At 46.4% G+C, this 17,011-nt stretch overlaps 2 protein-coding genes across 2 annotated transcripts; both read left to right on the plus strand.

Annotated features, from left to right (window-relative positions):
- The first annotated feature begins 3,238 nt into the window (after nucleotides 1-3,238).
- On the plus strand, nucleotides 3,239-5,348 carry LOC123441166 (4-hydroxyphenylacetaldehyde oxime monooxygenase-like). Its single transcript, XM_045117670.1, has 3 exons — nucleotides 3,239-3,753; nucleotides 4,086-4,523; nucleotides 4,624-5,348. Exons 1-3 carry the CDS (start codon nucleotides 3,268-3,270, stop codon nucleotides 5,230-5,232), a joined length of 1,533 nt encoding a protein of 510 aa, XP_044973605.1. The 5' UTR covers nucleotides 3,239-3,267; the 3' UTR covers nucleotides 5,233-5,348.
- An 8,341-nt stretch (nucleotides 5,349-13,689) lies between these two features.
- LOC123441167 (4-hydroxyphenylacetaldehyde oxime monooxygenase-like) lies at nucleotides 13,690-15,801 on the plus strand. The gene is made up of 3 exons (XM_045117671.1): nucleotides 13,690-14,204; nucleotides 14,537-14,974; nucleotides 15,075-15,801. The coding sequence occupies exons 1-3, from the start codon at nucleotides 13,719-13,721 to the stop codon at nucleotides 15,681-15,683; spliced, it is 1,533 nt and encodes a 510-aa protein (XP_044973606.1). The 5' UTR covers nucleotides 13,690-13,718; the 3' UTR covers nucleotides 15,684-15,801.
- Nucleotides 15,802-17,011: the final 1,210 nt, after the last annotated feature.

Consider the following 17,011-nt stretch of genomic DNA (forward strand, 5'->3'; position numbering starts at 1 on the left):
GTCACTCAGAGGTGCTTGGCCTGGGAGACGGAGGAAGGGGGTCCGGGAGGGGATCCCTGGCTGCCGGTGCTGCTACTCTGTAGGGGTTGCCCCCAGCAACCTCGAGCTTTATGTTCAGTTTTTTGTTAGATGCTTTCCTCAAGTGTGTACAGATTGCATGTAGCAAATTTATTCAAGTGTCAACAGACTACAGGATGTATGTTTCTTAAACAAATGTCAACTTTTTTGAACCATTTGATGCCAAATTACAAGTTGTCGGGAGGAGATTTGTGCAGGGGCTAGAGGGAAGAAAAAAAAAACTCATGCATCTCTTTTAATTGATGCGAAATTGATGTCTTTAAAGGAATTGACAATCTTAGAATGCGCCCATGCTTATTTGGCAGATGGTTTGTCAAGTCTGGGAGCAGTAAAACAACAAGGTTGTTTGGCAAACATCTATGGAATATTTCTGGAGAGAGTGTGTTATTGGGGCTTTGATTATGACATTTCTATTTAGTCTCAGAAGTAAGTTGTGCTCAGCAGGAGGTATCATCACCTCATGGGATTCTTTGAAGTCTTTGAGAAAGGGGATCAGCTTAACAGTTGGGAGAGCACCACGAATACCTATACTCTGACATTAACCACTTCCATTCAGTTCATGTTCTCTGTGAGAGTTGAGTGCTCGCCCCCCTGTGTGATAATGTGCATTCATCTAGGGGTTGTTTTGTTTATGCCAGGGTCAGACCTGCCAACTGTGGGCGCCCCAATTAATTGGCGGCCAATTCCGCCGCCCGCGCCTCGCCGAAGAATTAGTGTTCGATTAAACTAGCTCGGCTGGGCAGGATATTACATTGTCCCATTCTGCACATATATGTGCAAATTCTGTTATTGACAATGCTACAAGTATTGGAAAGCAGTATAAGATATTAAATTCTCTAATTAGGGAAGCTTGCAGTATTGGTCAAAATGTTCTCATTCATGGTTCCTATGTATGGGATAATGTTATAATTGAATATGTGTGCAGAGTAACGAACTCCTTAGTCTGTGATGATGTTCATCTAAGGGCCTGGCAATTGTTGAGCCTGGCTGTATATTGTCATTTATGGTATGTTGCTATATATTACATTTCTATACTATTCACCTTTCTTGTATGAACGGACCATAAACCAGTTGCAATTTTCTATCCAGCAGCATTTCATATATTGATCACATTCTTATTTGCATCATTTCAGATTAAAGTTGGAAAGAATGTTGTTGTCCCTGCCTATTCAGAAGTGTCACTACTTGAGAAGCCTTCAAATGAACATAGTGATGAGGAACTTGAGTATGCTGACACGAATTCTGTAGTTGAAGATAGTCCACGTAAGTCTGCGTACCCTAAAATTTCTATTATTGTTCATACATCCGGTTTCATTTCTTTCCTTATGATGATTCGATTTTTTTTTCATATGGTGTGTTACTTACCAAACTCGCTTTCTGAAATCAGCGCTCAGATATAAATTGTTTTCTGCCCCACGAAAGTATTTGTGAATTTCTACAAATTGTAGACAACCATGACACTTATTTTTTCATAGATCAACTATGAGTATGACACAAGTTGGTCATCCTTCAATTATGGTCTGTCCCAGACAACATATTATTTACGTTTAACACGCTATAGTTCTAATTATCTTTTTGAGGCAGTAATGGAATGCAAGTAGACGAAATTGCAGTTTTGCGTCAAAAATTATTTCATTTTGTGAAAAATAAAAATAAAAAAATACATATCAAGAATTGAAGACGAGATACAATCACTTCTTTTTCATATGGAATATTGAACCAACTTTGCTTGTATAGAGTATGATATAGAGCATTTGCACACACAGCTTCGTACTGCTGAAACTATTGCTTTGCATGATGCAAAGAGATTATTAAATCAAGCTCTACATCATCCAGCAATCCGTCTACATGTTCCCTCTTCCACATGCATTGTTGTTGGAAACATGCGAGATTAATGCGGGGCACTGCAGAAGGTAGAAAAGGAGGGATACGGTGTAGTTGGAAACAATAGCTGGAAAGTAGCATCACGCAGACCATTACAGATAAAAACGAAAAAACTTAGGCTGGTTGTAATGGATAGTATCGTATACTAGTATCATATATACCACCTCTTTTCCAGATTATAAGGCTTGCACGTATCCCTGGATTTATAATTTGACCAAGATAAAATGAGTTGTATAGTTTAAAAATTATACCATTAGAAAGTAGACGGTTTGAAGTTTCTAATGACATATTTTTTGTGATATATAACTTGTATTACGATGGTCTATTTGTCAACCTAGAGATACGCGCAAGCCTTATAAACCGAAAAGGAGGTAGTATGATACTAGTCTATGATACCACATCCATAATGCATAGTATCATATGTTAGTATCATAGAATAGTTCATTTATTGTCATGCAAGACACATAGTAGCACATCAATTAATATGATACGGTATCATGATATGATACTCAATCATCTTTTTCTTCATTTAATTCTATGCCACCTCATTGAGATTGCCTAGTTGGCATGCATGATACTACCTATGATACTCCCATTACGGGCAGCCTTAGGCGCAGAGTAAAACGGATCGGAGGGAATAATTGAGACTAGCAAACATGTTGATGTGGCAGACAATTAAAGGAGAGAGGGTTAGAGTAACATAGGTAGATACCGTAACATATTAAATGATATGCTACTATGTGTCATGCATGTTAATAAATAAATTCATCTGTGAAACTACTTTATGATACTATGCACTATGAAAATAGTATCATATGCATGATACTACTATATGATAGTACCATTATGACCAGCCTAAGCACTTTATATTGGCAGCCCATTAATAAGCATATAATATTCATTAACTTGCCTCTTGACATAGCTTCTATGGCAGAATTAAGACGACAGGAGCCTCACCATGGTCATTTTTTTGTTGAGAAAACCATTGTCTATTGATTCTTTTTAGATGTACCATGGTCTATTGATGTCACTCGAGGTGCGCTTCACAAAAACCGGCTCATAACAGTCGAAGTAAAATAAAGCAAATATTATTATGTAATGCATAACGGTCCCAAAAAATATGTAAAAAATAAAAGGCATGATTTTCGAAAAACATTGCAACTCTATTCCATCCAAAATTCCTAATACACGGGCGCAACAAGGTGCGCCATTCATGATCTAGTGGGAGTTTAAAAGGCCTCTAACGCACATGCAAGAAGCAGCAGCAGGAGCAGCACTTCACCAAAGACACTACTAAGAAAATCGATGGCTCTCTCACTCAGCTCAGAGCTCCTCTCCCTGCCCCAACAATGGCAGCTCCTTCTCCTCCTCCTTCTGGGACTCGTCTCCCTCCTGCTCTCGACGAGGAGACTGAGCAACAAAGGGCTCAAGCTACCGCCCGGCCCAGCCCGGGTTCCAATCGTAGGGAACCTGCACCAGCTAGGTCAGCTGCCGCACCGGAGCCTACGGGATCTGGCGCGGCAGCATGGCCCGGTGATGCAGCTGCAGCTCGGCACCGTGCCAACGGTGGTGGTGTCATCGGCTGAGGCGGCACGTGAGGTGATGAAGACGTACGACGAGGACTGCTGCACCCGGCCCATGTCCCCGGGGATGAAGCGGCTGTCCTACGGCCACAAGAACGTCGGGTTTGCGCCATACGGTGCCTACTGGCACGCCATGCGCAAGTTCTTCGTGGTCGAGCTCTTCGGCGTGCGCCATGTCGAGGCAGCATGGCATGCACGCCAGCATCAGGTACATCGTGCTCGTGTCTGAACCTTCCTTAGCTGCACTACAACGTATTGTCTTGCTTCTTTCGCGATTAATGCGTTATGTTGGATTTGCGTTGTGTATTTTCTAAGAAAATACAAACACAACAAAACTTTGTGGTGCACATGAAAACAAGGTTCAAGAAATGCACCACACAAACGCAAAATGGAGCACCATAATGCGCTCCAAAACACGATAAAAACCAAGAAAACTGGTTTCAAGTACATGGAAGCAAAACAAACTACTTTGTGCGTAGAAGAACAAGGTACAACGTAGCATAAATCCTCATAAATTGTTTCGTGTCCATGGTCGATTAGGTGGAGAAACTGATGATCACCTTGAGCGGCTTGGCCGGAGAGCCGGTAGCGATGAAGGAGCACATCTTCAGCCTGGCCGACGGCATCATCGGCATGATAGGGTTCGGCGACATGTACAACAGCGACAAGTTCCCACACCACAAGAACTTGGAGCACGTGCTCGAGGAGGCCACACACGCGCAGGCCAGCTTTTCCGCCGAGGACTACTTCCCCAACATTGTCGGACGCCTAGTCGACCGAATCACCGGCCTCGCCGCTCGCCGCGAACGAATCTTCAAGCAGCTTGATACCTTCTTCGAGATCATCATTGAGCAGCATCTCGACCCTCAGCGCGTCAAGCCTCACAACGGCGACCTCGTCGACCGCCTCATCGGCCTTTGGAAGGACAACAGTGGCACCCTCAGCATCACAAGAGACCACGTCAAGGGCATCATCTTTGTAAGTTATACTATAAGAGTTCGTTATACATCATGTCGTGTCCCGACTAAGGAAAAAAGATCAATTAACTCACATCACTCACCACCATGCATGCATGCAGAGCACGTTCATTGGTGGCTCAGACACGACCTCGGTGACGATTCTATGGGCGATGGCAGAATTAATGCGAAATCCGAGACTACTAGAGAAGGTACAAGACGAGATCAGGGTCGTGGTGAACGGCAACCAGATGGTGCGTCCAGAAGACCTGGCCAAGCTAGGCCACCTCAAGATGGTGGTGAAGGAGACACTACGGCTACACCCACCAGCGCCGATGTTGCTGCCGAGGGAGGCCATGCGGGACATCCAAATTGGGGGTTATGATGTGCCCGCCAAGACACGGATCTATGTGAATGCATGGGCCATTGGCAGGGACCCGACAAGCTGGCCTGACGACCCGGAGGAGTTTAAACCAGACAGGTTTGAGATGAGCAAGATAGACTTCAAGGGTACACATTTCGAGCTAACACCATTTGGCGCCGGGCGGCGGATATGCCCTGCATTGTCTATGAGCACGGCCACCGTGGAGTTCACCCTGGCCAACCTGTTATACCGCTTCCAGTGGACGCTCCCGGAGGGGATGGTGGTGAGCATGGAGGAGGAAGGCAAGCTTGTGCCCCTCCTCAAGGAGCCACTCTTGCTCGTGCCCACCCTATACCACCACGTCTGAGCACAGCGAGGCATGGCATGACACAGCCGAGAGACACCCGGTCAAAATTGATTTGCTCCTATGTATGGTGTAAACATGCATGTTTTTTGTTTTTAGAAAAGGAGGCTAAGTTCCGACCTCTGCATCGAGTGATGCATGCAGCCATCTTTATTATTTATTCAACAAAGGTCTGACAAGAACATACATCAAACCACCCGAAGCCCCCTCTCACACCTACAAACCGTGATAATGTAGAGTGCTCTCACTCCCCACATCTAAATCCGGTGTCGTCTTCGATCCATCCACATGACGTATTGGAACTCACAGCTGGTGCAGCAGACCTAAAGCGTACACCACATGCACATGTTTTAGAAGCCGCCATCATCATCGAACCATTGAACCATCTTCAGGAGAGAGATCCGCATAATCCTTGTCAGTCCGGCCATCCGTCGACGTCACCACGGCGTCCAACGGCACCACCTCCTTGCGCTCGTCCATCCAGACGCGAAGACTCAGTAAGATCTGTCGTGCGTAGCACCTGCCGACCAGGCATGATAAAGCGTAGCATCTGTCGGCCAGGCATGACCTGACATCACCATCGAAGCTCCGTGCAGGACGAAGACGCTCCACCTTCTGCCTTCGTCTTTCAGCGCTGCTCCACAAACTATGCTCCCTAGAGAGAAACGACAACGCAATGCCGCCATCGTCCGATCTGGAAAACAGATCCTAGGGTTTCCCCCGGAGCAGCATGAGTGGATCAACAGTAGTTACAGAACGAAGCCTTCATCAAGGTAACGGCGCAGAAAGCCGCCATCGTCCGCCGTCGGCTTGGTTTTCACGGGCAACCATGTCTCCCCACCATCAGACCCGTCATCCCCGGTGGAGGGGACGCCGCCACCACCATGGTCCTGGGTTAGCCGTCGCCGTCGCCACCGCCAAGACCGGATTAGATCCAGCCAGCAAGCACCAGGAGAAGGCACCTAGAACCAGTCGCTGGCGCGGTGGATCGGGCCGGATCCGCTACCACCGCTGTACCTACGCGCACAGGACGTCCAGCAGTACCAGCCGCCGCCGCCCCGGGAGCCGAAGCCGCAGCCGCCCCGGACGCCGCCGTCCAGGCCCTAGAGCCCCGCCGCCACCGTGAGCCGCCGCCCCGGTAGCCGAAGCCGCTGCCGCCCCGGGCGCCGCCGTCCAGGCACGGCTTTATTGATGTCACCCACTGCTGTCATTCCACCCACACCATCCAAGCAAAGTCTAGATCGCTGTACAGACCGAGCCTGACGGCAGATCTAGACAGAGATGGGGGAGAGGGTGGGGATGCGCGCGAGAAGGGCGGCCGACCGCCGCCGTCGGGGTGGCTGGTGACGGCGGCGGCCAGAGGATCTGGCTAGGAGGGGACTCGGGAGGACCGCGGCTGGGACGCCTCGGAATCGCCAAGCAGCGACCCGGAGGCGGCGCTTCGTGACTCAACTAGGTCAGATCATGTAAATAATCTTCTCACTATTGTCAATATTGTATGTACCACGAGTCTGTTTACCAGACCTTGGAAGACAATCTATATAAATAATAGACTTGGCACCTGCATGTTGTTGTGAAACGAGATGAATATTCAAAAAACGTTGTTTAATTATTAAGTCTAGAGGGAAAGTACATATAAAGGTACCAACTTAATTGGTGGACAAGTTGCCTCGAGACTAGGAGTGTTATAGATTTTTATTTCTATACTTCATAATCTCTGTCCTGTAAAACTGAGAAGATACTTCCTTCGTTTTAAAATAAATATTTTAAATTAAAACTAACTCTAGTATAAAGTTGCTAAGCTTAAAACAGTTATTTTTAAGACAGAGAGAGTATTTTGTAGCAACTCACAGGTACGTTAAGACCGGACATGATTAAAAAGATGGATAAGATGCCTTTCGAGCAGCTTTTGGCATCATAGACTTTTACGTCATTGTGTGTGTATGCCTCGGCCATGTGTCCATTACCTGGGTCATGAGGTTTCTTGATGACCCAGTCTGTGTATTGTAGAGAACCCCTATACTCTCCCCTCTCTCCCTGTTTCGAAGTCGTAGGAGCATCATGAACAGTAGTGGCAACTCAGACACTTTTGGGTGGACTAAAAGCCGACGAAGTTGCTCAAGTAAGATGAGATAACCATTCTTAATCATGTCATTGTAGTCTTTTCCAATGAGTTTCCGATCACACGGTTGAACTTGGGTCACACTGTTTATTTTTGCAACCGTAGGCAACAGTCATCACACACTATTTCTCTTTAGTGTGTGTGATTGGAGAGAAATGATTCAGATCCGAGGCTAATCTACACAATTAGTAAAACAATTCAATAAAATCCGGACTTTTATGCATCCAAGATGCTCAGGTGCGCGATATGCATCCGAGGAGCTCGTGGGAAAAGAAATCTAAATTTGACTGTCAAAGAATTTTTTTCGAAACTGAAAATAGATGAGGCTGGGCTCATCTCGGGATAACCTGTGCGAGCGATTGGGCTATTGTACTTATCTCTAAGAGTTTGAGCGAAACGTCCAAGTTCTGAGACCAGTGGTCGCAATCTGTGAGCATCCAATGCAGCAGGACATTGAGCTATTTTGTTGTTTTCAGGAATGTCTTGGCAAGGACAAATCATGCATGATGTTCACGCTGTGGACGAATAGCACTGCAACACGTACGGTGTACAAGGACTCATCTATTCCAGTCAATGAACGGCCTACGGAACATGATTCAAACCGACACGGCAATGCACTTTCGCTGCAAATCCACGAACGGCGTGACGGACCTCCCTAATTAAACCTTTCTCGTTGAAAGAGATTAAAACCGCAATCCTTAGCATGAACGTTAATGCAAGCCCGGGCCAGATAGTTTCGGGCCTGCCTTCTTTAAGGTAAATTGGGAGCTTATTGGGGTTATTATCTGATGGATAATCCGTCCTAGTTGGACCGGGTCACCGAAGCTGACGATTCATCTCAATGTGGTTTGGGCCTTGGCCCGGTGAGGCCGGAAGTCATATGGCGGTTCTAAACCTTGGGAAGGAGTCCATAATAGAGAAGGTCTCCAAACCTTGGAAAGAGGGTGACTTAGAGATCGCAAGAGTCACGATTTGTGTACAGGAAATGACCCTTGTAAATCATAAGGACTCGACCTGTATATAAAGGCGAGTCCCATGAAGGAAGAGGGTAGGTTAGAAATCATCGAGTGTTAGGTCAGGCGAGTTATGCCTTCCTTGTAATCGAAACTCCATCAATACAACACAAAGCAGGACGTAGGCTTTTACCTCCTCACGAGGGGCCGAACCTGGGTAATCTCTGTCTTGTTCCCGTTCAACCTCTTTGAGTCGCCACCAAGGTGCGATGGCTCCAACACTAAGTCCTTTCACGAGGACATCTGCCGTGACAAAACCACGACAGTTGGCGCCCACCGTGGGGCCTGGGCAAAGGTGGAGTTGAGTTCTCAAAGGGAGCCCTACCAGGGTTTGGGAGCTACGCGACGGGGCTCATGACCCGGAGCCGCCGCGGGAAGTACTACATCAACAACTTGCTGTGGGGGCCCGAGGCGGATTCGATCGAATCTTGATACAGGGTCCCCTTCGGCAGGATCAGCGTCTTCATCGGCATGATTGGATCGCCCGTGCCTGAGCCGGATACCTCCTCCGACATCGTCGAGCCGGCCAGGTACGTCCGGCCGGTCGTGACGCCAAACCTAACCCGCCCGGTCTTTGTTGGATTCACGCAGGGATTTGAGGAGCCAGAACACTCGCGACCCAGGAAACCACGCCGGTCAACACTAATGACGAATCGTCCATGGCCGATTTAGACTCAATCAAGTCTCTACACGGGGGCTGCCTTGAGGGCTTGTCACTGGCCATGGACCCCGAAGTTCTTGACCGGACTCGCCGTCAGATCGCCGTTTACATGACAGGGGCGACTCAACCCTCGCCAAACCCGGCAGGGGGAGATGGGACTGGCGAGACGTCTAGAAGCCCGGCCGTGATTTTGGTGGAGTGATCGCAACTTCACTCCTTTAGCTACCTACCTTCGCTGGCACCATAAAAACGGTGTTGTCCATCAGTTTTTTTTATCAGATTGGTAGAATCCATGTATCCTATTACAATCCACACATACTAACCAAGTCAGCAATTTTTTATCAATTTTTTCTTTATCTTAACATCAAGCCCTTAGTTGGGTGTACCTCATACTCCCTCCGTCCCAAAATTCTTGTCTTAGATTTGTTTAGATATGAATGTACCTAGTCAAGTTTTAGTATTTGGATACATCCATTTCTAAACAAAGCTAAGACAAGAATTTTGGGACTGAGGGAGAACTCTATAACAAGCAAATGATTCTGATCTCATGAAACACAATGGATAGGCAAACATAATAATCAGGTAAAAAAATCTCATGAGTTTCCAGACAGAAACTCATGAGATTTTCCTTTTGGAAAACCACTGCAATGAGTTTCATATTCAGTTTTCTGTTAGATGTTTGTGTGCTTGAAGTGTGTTCAGATTAAATAATTAGAAGAAAACTCATGTGATTTTCTTTTTGGAAAACCACTTCAATGAGCTTCATATTGAGTTAATTTTTAGATGTTTGCCTGCTCGAAGTGTGTACAGATTGAATAATTAGAAGAAACTCATGCGATTTTTTTTGGAAAATTACTGCAGGGAGCTTCATATTCACTTCTCTGGTAGATGTTTGCCTGCTAAAAGTGTTTACAGATTAGAATAATTAGAAGAACCTCATCTTATTTCCTTTTGATTAGAATAATTAGAAGAAACTCATGCTTTTGTTTTCTATTTAGACTAGACTAGGTGTAATTGTTGAGAATCGTAGAGATAAAGGTCCACCATGTAAATGAATGGTACTCAATTAGTAGTAATAGAGAGAACATGAGTTTGGTAATTTAGCTTAGCACAAAGGTGGAAATTAAATGGGTCCAGCAAGGAGGTTTCTTGCAATGTATCAGCATGCATGCACTCAGTAACAACACCAATCTCACAAATCTCTTGACACAATTCAAATAAAGTATTGTTGTACTGGACTAGAGGACTAGATTGAAAACACACAAACTGAATGTGTAAATTCGAATTCAGCAGACACATAGAATGATTGTTGTTGTACATGGAAAGGATAGGAGCAAAACTAAACTTCCTTGTCCTCGAGCCCAAGAGTTGGTATTGTTCTTCTTCATCATGTTAGGTTTGGATCTGGGTCAAGGGCCCTCATTTTGGTCACTCAGAGGTGCTTGGTCTGGGAGACGGAGGAAGGGGGTCCGGGAGAGGATCCCTGGCTGCCGGTGCTGCTACTCTGTAGGGGTTGCCCCCAGCAACCTCGAGCTTTATGTTCAGTTTTTTGTTAGATGCTTTCCTCAAGTGTGTACAGATTGCATGTACCAAATTTATTCAAGTGTCAACAGACTACAGGATGTATGTTTCTTAAACAAATGTCAACTTTTTTGAACCATTTGATGCCAAATTACAAGTTGTCGGGAGGAGATTTGTGCAGGGGCTAGAGGGAAGAAAAAAAAAACTCATGCATCTCTTTTAATTGATGCGAAATTGATGTCTTTAAAGGAATTGACAATCTTAGAATGCGCCCATGCTTATTTGGCAGATGGTTTGTCAAGTCTGGGAGCAGTAAAACAACAAGGTTGTTTGGCAAACATCTATGGAATATTTCTGGAGAGTGTGTGTTATTGGGGCTTTGATTATGACATTTCTATTTAGTCTCAGAAGTAAGTTGTGCTCAGCAGGAGGTATCATCACCTCATGGGATTCTTTGAAGTCTTTGAGAAAGGGGATCAGCTTAACAGTTGGGAGAGCACCACGAATACCTATACTCTGACATTAACCACTTCCATTCAGTTCATGTTCTCTGTGAGAGTTGAGTGCTCGCCCCCCTGTGTGATAATGTGCATTCATCTAGGGGTTGTTTTGTTTATGCCAGGGTCAGACCCGCCAACTGTGGGCGCGCCAATAATTGGCGGCCAATTCCGCCGCCCGTGCCTCGCCGAAGAATTGGTGTTGGATTAAACTAGCTCGGCTGGGCAGGATATTACATTGTCCCATTCTGCACATATATGTGCAAATTCTGTTATTGACAATGCTACAAGTATTGGAAAGCAGTATAAGATATTAAATTCTCTAATTAGGGAAGCTTGCAGTATTGGTCAAAATGTTCTCATTCATGGTTCCTATGTATGGGATAATGTTATAATTCAATATGCGTGCAGAGTAACTAACTCCTTAGTCTGTGATGATGTTCATCTAAGGGCCTGGCAATTGTTGAGCCTGGCTGTATATTGTCATTTATGGTATGTTGCTATATATTACATTTCTATACTATTCACCTTTCTTGTATGAATGGACCATAAACCAGTTGCAATTTTCTATCCAGCAGCATTTCATATATTGATCACATTCTTATTTGCATCATTTCAGATTAAAGTTGGAAAGAATGTTGTTGTCCCTGCCTATTCAGAAGTGTCACTACTTGAGAAGCCTTCAAATGAACATAGTGATGAGGAACTTGAGTATGCTGACACGAATTCTGTAGTTGAAGATAGTCCACGTAAGTCTGCGTACCCTAAAATTTCTATTATTGTTCATACATCCGGTTTCATTTCTTTCCTTATGATGATTCGATTTTTTTTTCATATGGTGTGTTACTTACCAAACTCGCTTTCTGAAATCAGCGCTCAGATATAAATTGTTTTCTGCCCCACGAAAGTATTTGTGAATTTCTACAAATTGTAGACAACCATGACACTTATTTTTTCATAGATCAACTATGAGTATGACACAAGTTGGTCATCCTTCAATTATGGTCTGTCCCAGACAACATATTATTTACGTTTAACACGCTATAGTTCTAATTATCTTTTTGAGGCAGTAATGGAATGCAAGTAGACGAAATTGCAGTTTTGCGTCAAAAATTATTTCATTTTGTGAAAAATAAAAATAAAAAAATACATATCAAGAATTGAAGACGAGATACAATCACTTCTTTTTCATATGGAATATTGAACCAACTTTGCTTGTATAGAGTATGATATAGAGCATTTGCACACACAGCTTCGTACTGCTGAAACTATTGCTTTGCATGATGCAAAGAGATTATTAAATCAAGCTCTACATCATCCAGCAATCCGTCTACATGTTCCCTCTTCCACATGCATTGTTGTTGGAAACATGCGAGATTAATGCGGGGCACTGCAGAAGGTAGAAAAGGAGGGATACGGTGTAGTTGGAAACAATAGCTGGAAAGTAGCATCACGCAGACCATTACAGATAAAAACGAAAAAACTTAGGCTGGTTGTAATGGATAGTATCGTATACTAGTATCATATATACCACCTCTTTTCCAGATTATAAGGCTTGCACGTATCCCTGGATTTATAATTTGACCAAGATAAAATGAGTTGTATAGTTTAAAAATTATACCATTAGAAAGTAGACGGTTTGAAGTTTCTAATGACATATTTTTTGTGATATATAACTTGTATTACGATGGTCTATTTGTCAACCTAGAGATACGCGCAAGCCTTATAAACCGAAAAGGAGGTAGTATGATACTAGTCTATGATACCACATCCATAATGCATAGTATCATATGTTAGTATCATAGAATAGTTCATTTATTGTCATGCAAGACACATAGTAGCACATCAATTAATATGATACGGTATCATGATATGATACTCAATCATCTTTTTCTTCATTTAATTCTATGCCACCTCATTGAGATTGCCTAGTTGGCATGCATGATACTACCTATGATACTCCCATTACGGGCAGCCTTAGGCGCAGAGTAAAACGGATCGGAGGGAATAATTGAGACTAGCAAACATGTTGATGTGGCAGACAATTAAAGGAGAGAGGGTTAGAGTAACATAGGTAGATACCGTAACATATTAAATGATATGCTACTATGTGTCATGCATGTTAATAAATAAATTCATCTGTGAAACTACTTTATGATACTATGCACTATGAAAATAGTATCATATGCATGATACTACTATATGATAGTACCATTATGACCAGCCTAAGCACTTTATATTGGCAGCCCATTAATAAGCATATAATATTCATTAACTTGCCTCTTGACATAGCTTCTATGGCAGAATTAAGACGACAGGAGCCTCACCATGGTCATTTTTTTGTTGAGAAAACCATTGTCTATTGATTCTTTTTAGATGTACCATGGTCTATTGATGTCACTCGAGGTGCGCTTCACAAAAACCGGCTCATAACAGTCGAAGTAAAATAAAGCAAATATTATTATGTAATGCATAACGGTCCCAAAAAATATGTAAAAAATAAAAGGCATGATTTTCGAAAAACATTGCAACTCTATTCCATCCAAAATTCCTAATACACGGGCGCAACAAGGTGCGCCATTCATGATCTAGTGGGAGTTTAAAAGGCCTCTAACGCACATGCAAGAAGCAGCAGCAGGAGCAGCACTTCACCAAAGACACTACTAAGAAAATCGATGGCTCTCTCACTCAGCTCAGAGCTCCTCTCCCTGCCCCAACAATGGCAGCTCCTTCTCCTCCTCCTTCTGGGACTCGTCTCCCTCCTGCTCTCGACGAGGAGACTGAGCAACAAAGGGCTCAAGCTACCGCCCGGCCCAGCCCGGGTTCCAATCGTAGGGAACCTGCACCAGCTAGGTCAGCTGCCGCACCGGAGCCTACGGGATCTGGCGCGGCAGCATGGCCCGGTGATGCAGCTGCAGCTCGGCACCGTGCCAACGGTGGTGGTGTCATCGGCTGAGGCGGCACGTGAGGTGATGAAGACGTACGACGAGGACTGCTGCACCCGGCCCATGTCCCCGGGGATGAAGCGGCTGTCCTACGGCCACAAGAACGTTGGGTTTGCGCCATACGGTGCCTACTGGCACGCCATGCGCAAGTTCTTCGTGGTCGAGCTCTTCGGCGTGCGCCATGTCGAGGCAGCATGGCATGCACGCCAGCATCAGGTACATCGTGCTCGTGTCTGAACCTTCCTTAGCTGCACTACAACGTATTGTCTTGCTTCTTTCGCGATTAATGCGTTATGTTGGATTTGCGTTGTGTATTTTCTAAGAAAATACAAACACAACAAAACTTTGTGGTGCACATGAAAACAAGGTTCAAGAAATGCACCACACAAACGCAAAATGGAGCACCATAATGCGCTCCAAAACACGATAAAAACCAAGAAAACTGGTTTCAAGTACATGGAAGCAAAACAAACTACTTTGTGCGTAGAAGAACAAGGTACAACGTAGCATAAATCCTCATAAATTGTTTCGTGTCCATGGTCGATTAGGTGGAGAAACTGATGATCACCTTGAGCGGCTTGGCCGGAGAGCCGGTAGCGATGAAGGAGCACATCTTCAGCCTGGCCGACGGCATCATCGGCATGATAGGGTTCGGCGACATGTACAACAGCGACAAGTTCCCACACCACAAGAACTTGGAGCACGTGCTCGAGGAGGCCACACACGCGCAGGCCAGCTTTTCCGCCGAGGACTACTTCCCCAACATTGTCGGACGCCTAGTCGACCGAATCACCGGCCTCGCCGCTCGCCGCGAACGAATCTTCAAGCAGCTTGATACCTTCTTCGAGATCATCATTGAGCAGCATCTCGACCCTCAGCGCGTCAAGCCTCACAACGGCGACCTCGTCGACCGCCTCATCGGCCTTTGGAAGGACAACAGTGGCACCCTCAGCATCACAAGAGACCACGTCAAGGGCATCATCTTTGTAAGTTATACTATAAGAGTTCGTTATACATCATGTCGTGTCCCGACTAAGGAAAAAAGATCAATTAACTCACATCACTCACCACCATGCATGCATGCAGGGCACGTTCATTGGTGGCTCAGACACGACCTCGGTGACGATTCTATGGGCGATGGCAGAATTAATGCGAAATCCGAGACTACTAGAGAAGGTACAAGACGAGATCAGGGTCGTGGTGAACGGCAACCAGATGGTGCGTCCAGAAGACCTGGCCAAGCTAGGCCACCTCAAGATGGTGGTGAAGGAGACACTACGGCTACACCCACCAGCGCCGATGTTGCTGCCGAGGGAGGCCATGCGGGACATCCAAATTGGGGGTTATGATGTGCCCGCCAAGACACGGATCTATGTGAATGCATGGGCCATTGGCAGGGACCCGACAAGCTGGCCTGACGACCCGGAGGAGTTTAAACCAGACAGGTTTGAGATGAGCAAGATAGACTTCAAGGGTACACATTTCGAGCTAACACCATTTGGCGCCGGGCGGCGGATATGCCCTGCATTGTCTATGAGCACGGCCACCGTGGAGTTCACCCTGGCCAACCTGTTATACCGCTTCCAGTGGACGCTCCCGGAGGGGATGGTGGTGAGCATGGAGGAGGAAGGCAAGCTTGTGCCCCTCCTCAAGGAGCCACTCTTGCTCGTGCCCACCCTATACCACCACGTCTGAGCACAGCGAGGCATGGCATGACACAGCCGAGAGACACCCGGTCAAAATTGATTTGCTCCTATGTATGGTGTAAACATGCATGTTTTTTGTTTTTAGAAAAGGAGGCTAAGTTCCGACCTCTGCATCGAGTGATGCATGCAGCCATCTTTATTATTTATTCAACAAAGGTCTGACAAGAACATACATCAAACCACCCGAAGCCCCCTCTCACACCTACAAACCGTGATAATGTAGAGTGCTCTCACTCCCCACATCTAAATCCGGTGTCGTCTTCGATCCATCCACATGACGTATTGGAACTCACAGCTGGTGCAGCAGACCTAAAGCGTACACCACATGCACATGTTTTAGAAGCCGCCATCATCATCGAACCATTGAACCATCTTCAGGAGAGAGATCCGCATAATCCTTGTCAGTCCGGCCATCCGTCGACGTCACCACGGCGTCCAACGGCACCACCTCCTTGCGCTCGTCCATCCAGACGCGAAGACTCAGTAAGATCTGTCGTGCGTAGCACCTGCCGACCAGGCATGATAAAGCGTAGCATCTGTCGGCCAGGCATGACCTGACATCACCATCGAAGCTCCGTGCAGGACGAAGACGCTCCACCTTCTGCCTTCGTCTTTCAGCGCTGCTCCACAAACTATGCTCCCTAGAGAGAAACGACAACGCAATGCCGCCATCGTCCGATCTGGAAAACAGATCCTAGGGTTTCCCCCGGAGCAGCATGAGTGGATCAACAGTAGTTACAGAACGAAGCCTTCATCAAGGTAACGGCGCAGAAAGCCGCCATCGTCCGCCGTCGGCTTGGTTTTCACGGGCAACCATGTCTCCCCACCATCAGACCCGTCATCCCCGGTGGAGGGGACGCCGCCACCACCATGGTCCTGGGTTAGCCGTCGCCGTCGCCACCGCCAAGACCGGATTAGATCCAGCCAGCAAGCACCAGGAGAAGGCACCTAGAACCAGTCGCTGGCGCGGTGGATCGGGCCGGATCCGCTACCACCGCTGTACCTACGCGCACAGGACGTCCAGCAGTACCAGCCGCCGCCGCCCCGGGAGCCGAAGCCGCAGCCGCCCCGGACGCCGCCGTCCAGGCCCTAGAGCCCCGCCGCCACCGTGAGCCGCCGCCCCGGTAGCCGAAGCCGCTGCCGCCCCGGGCGCCGCCGTCCAGGCACGGCTTTATTGATGTCACCCACTGCTGTCATTCCACCCACACCATCCAAGCAAAGTCTAGATCGCTGTACAGACCGAGCCTGACGGCAGATCTAGACAGAGATGGGGGAGAGGGTGGGGATGCGCGCGAGAAGGGCGGCCGACCGCCGCCG

This window comes from Hordeum vulgare, chromosome 3H (assembly GCF_904849725.1).
Source record: "Hordeum vulgare subsp. vulgare chromosome 3H, MorexV3_pseudomolecules_assembly, whole genome shotgun sequence".
Classification (NCBI taxonomy): domain Eukaryota; kingdom Viridiplantae; phylum Streptophyta; class Magnoliopsida; order Poales; family Poaceae; genus Hordeum; species Hordeum vulgare.

Bases quoted from the DNA above. Each gene is read 5' to 3' on its own strand.
- LOC123441166 (XM_045117670.1), top strand. From the start codon at position 3,268: ATGGCTCTCTCACTCAGCTCAGAGCTCCTCTCCCTGCCCCAACAATGG. The intron at 3,754-4,085 runs GTACATCGTGCT...ATGGTCGATTAG, and splicing joins GGCATGCACGCCAGCATCAG to GTGGAGAAACTGATGATCAC. The intron at 4,524-4,623 runs GTAAGTTATACT...GCATGCATGCAG, and splicing joins ACGTCAAGGGCATCATCTTT to AGCACGTTCATTGGTGGCTC.
- LOC123441167 (XM_045117671.1), top strand. From the start codon at position 13,719: ATGGCTCTCTCACTCAGCTCAGAGCTCCTCTCCCTGCCCCAACAATGG. The intron at 14,205-14,536 runs GTACATCGTGCT...ATGGTCGATTAG, and splicing joins GGCATGCACGCCAGCATCAG to GTGGAGAAACTGATGATCAC. The intron at 14,975-15,074 runs GTAAGTTATACT...GCATGCATGCAG, and splicing joins ACGTCAAGGGCATCATCTTT to GGCACGTTCATTGGTGGCTC.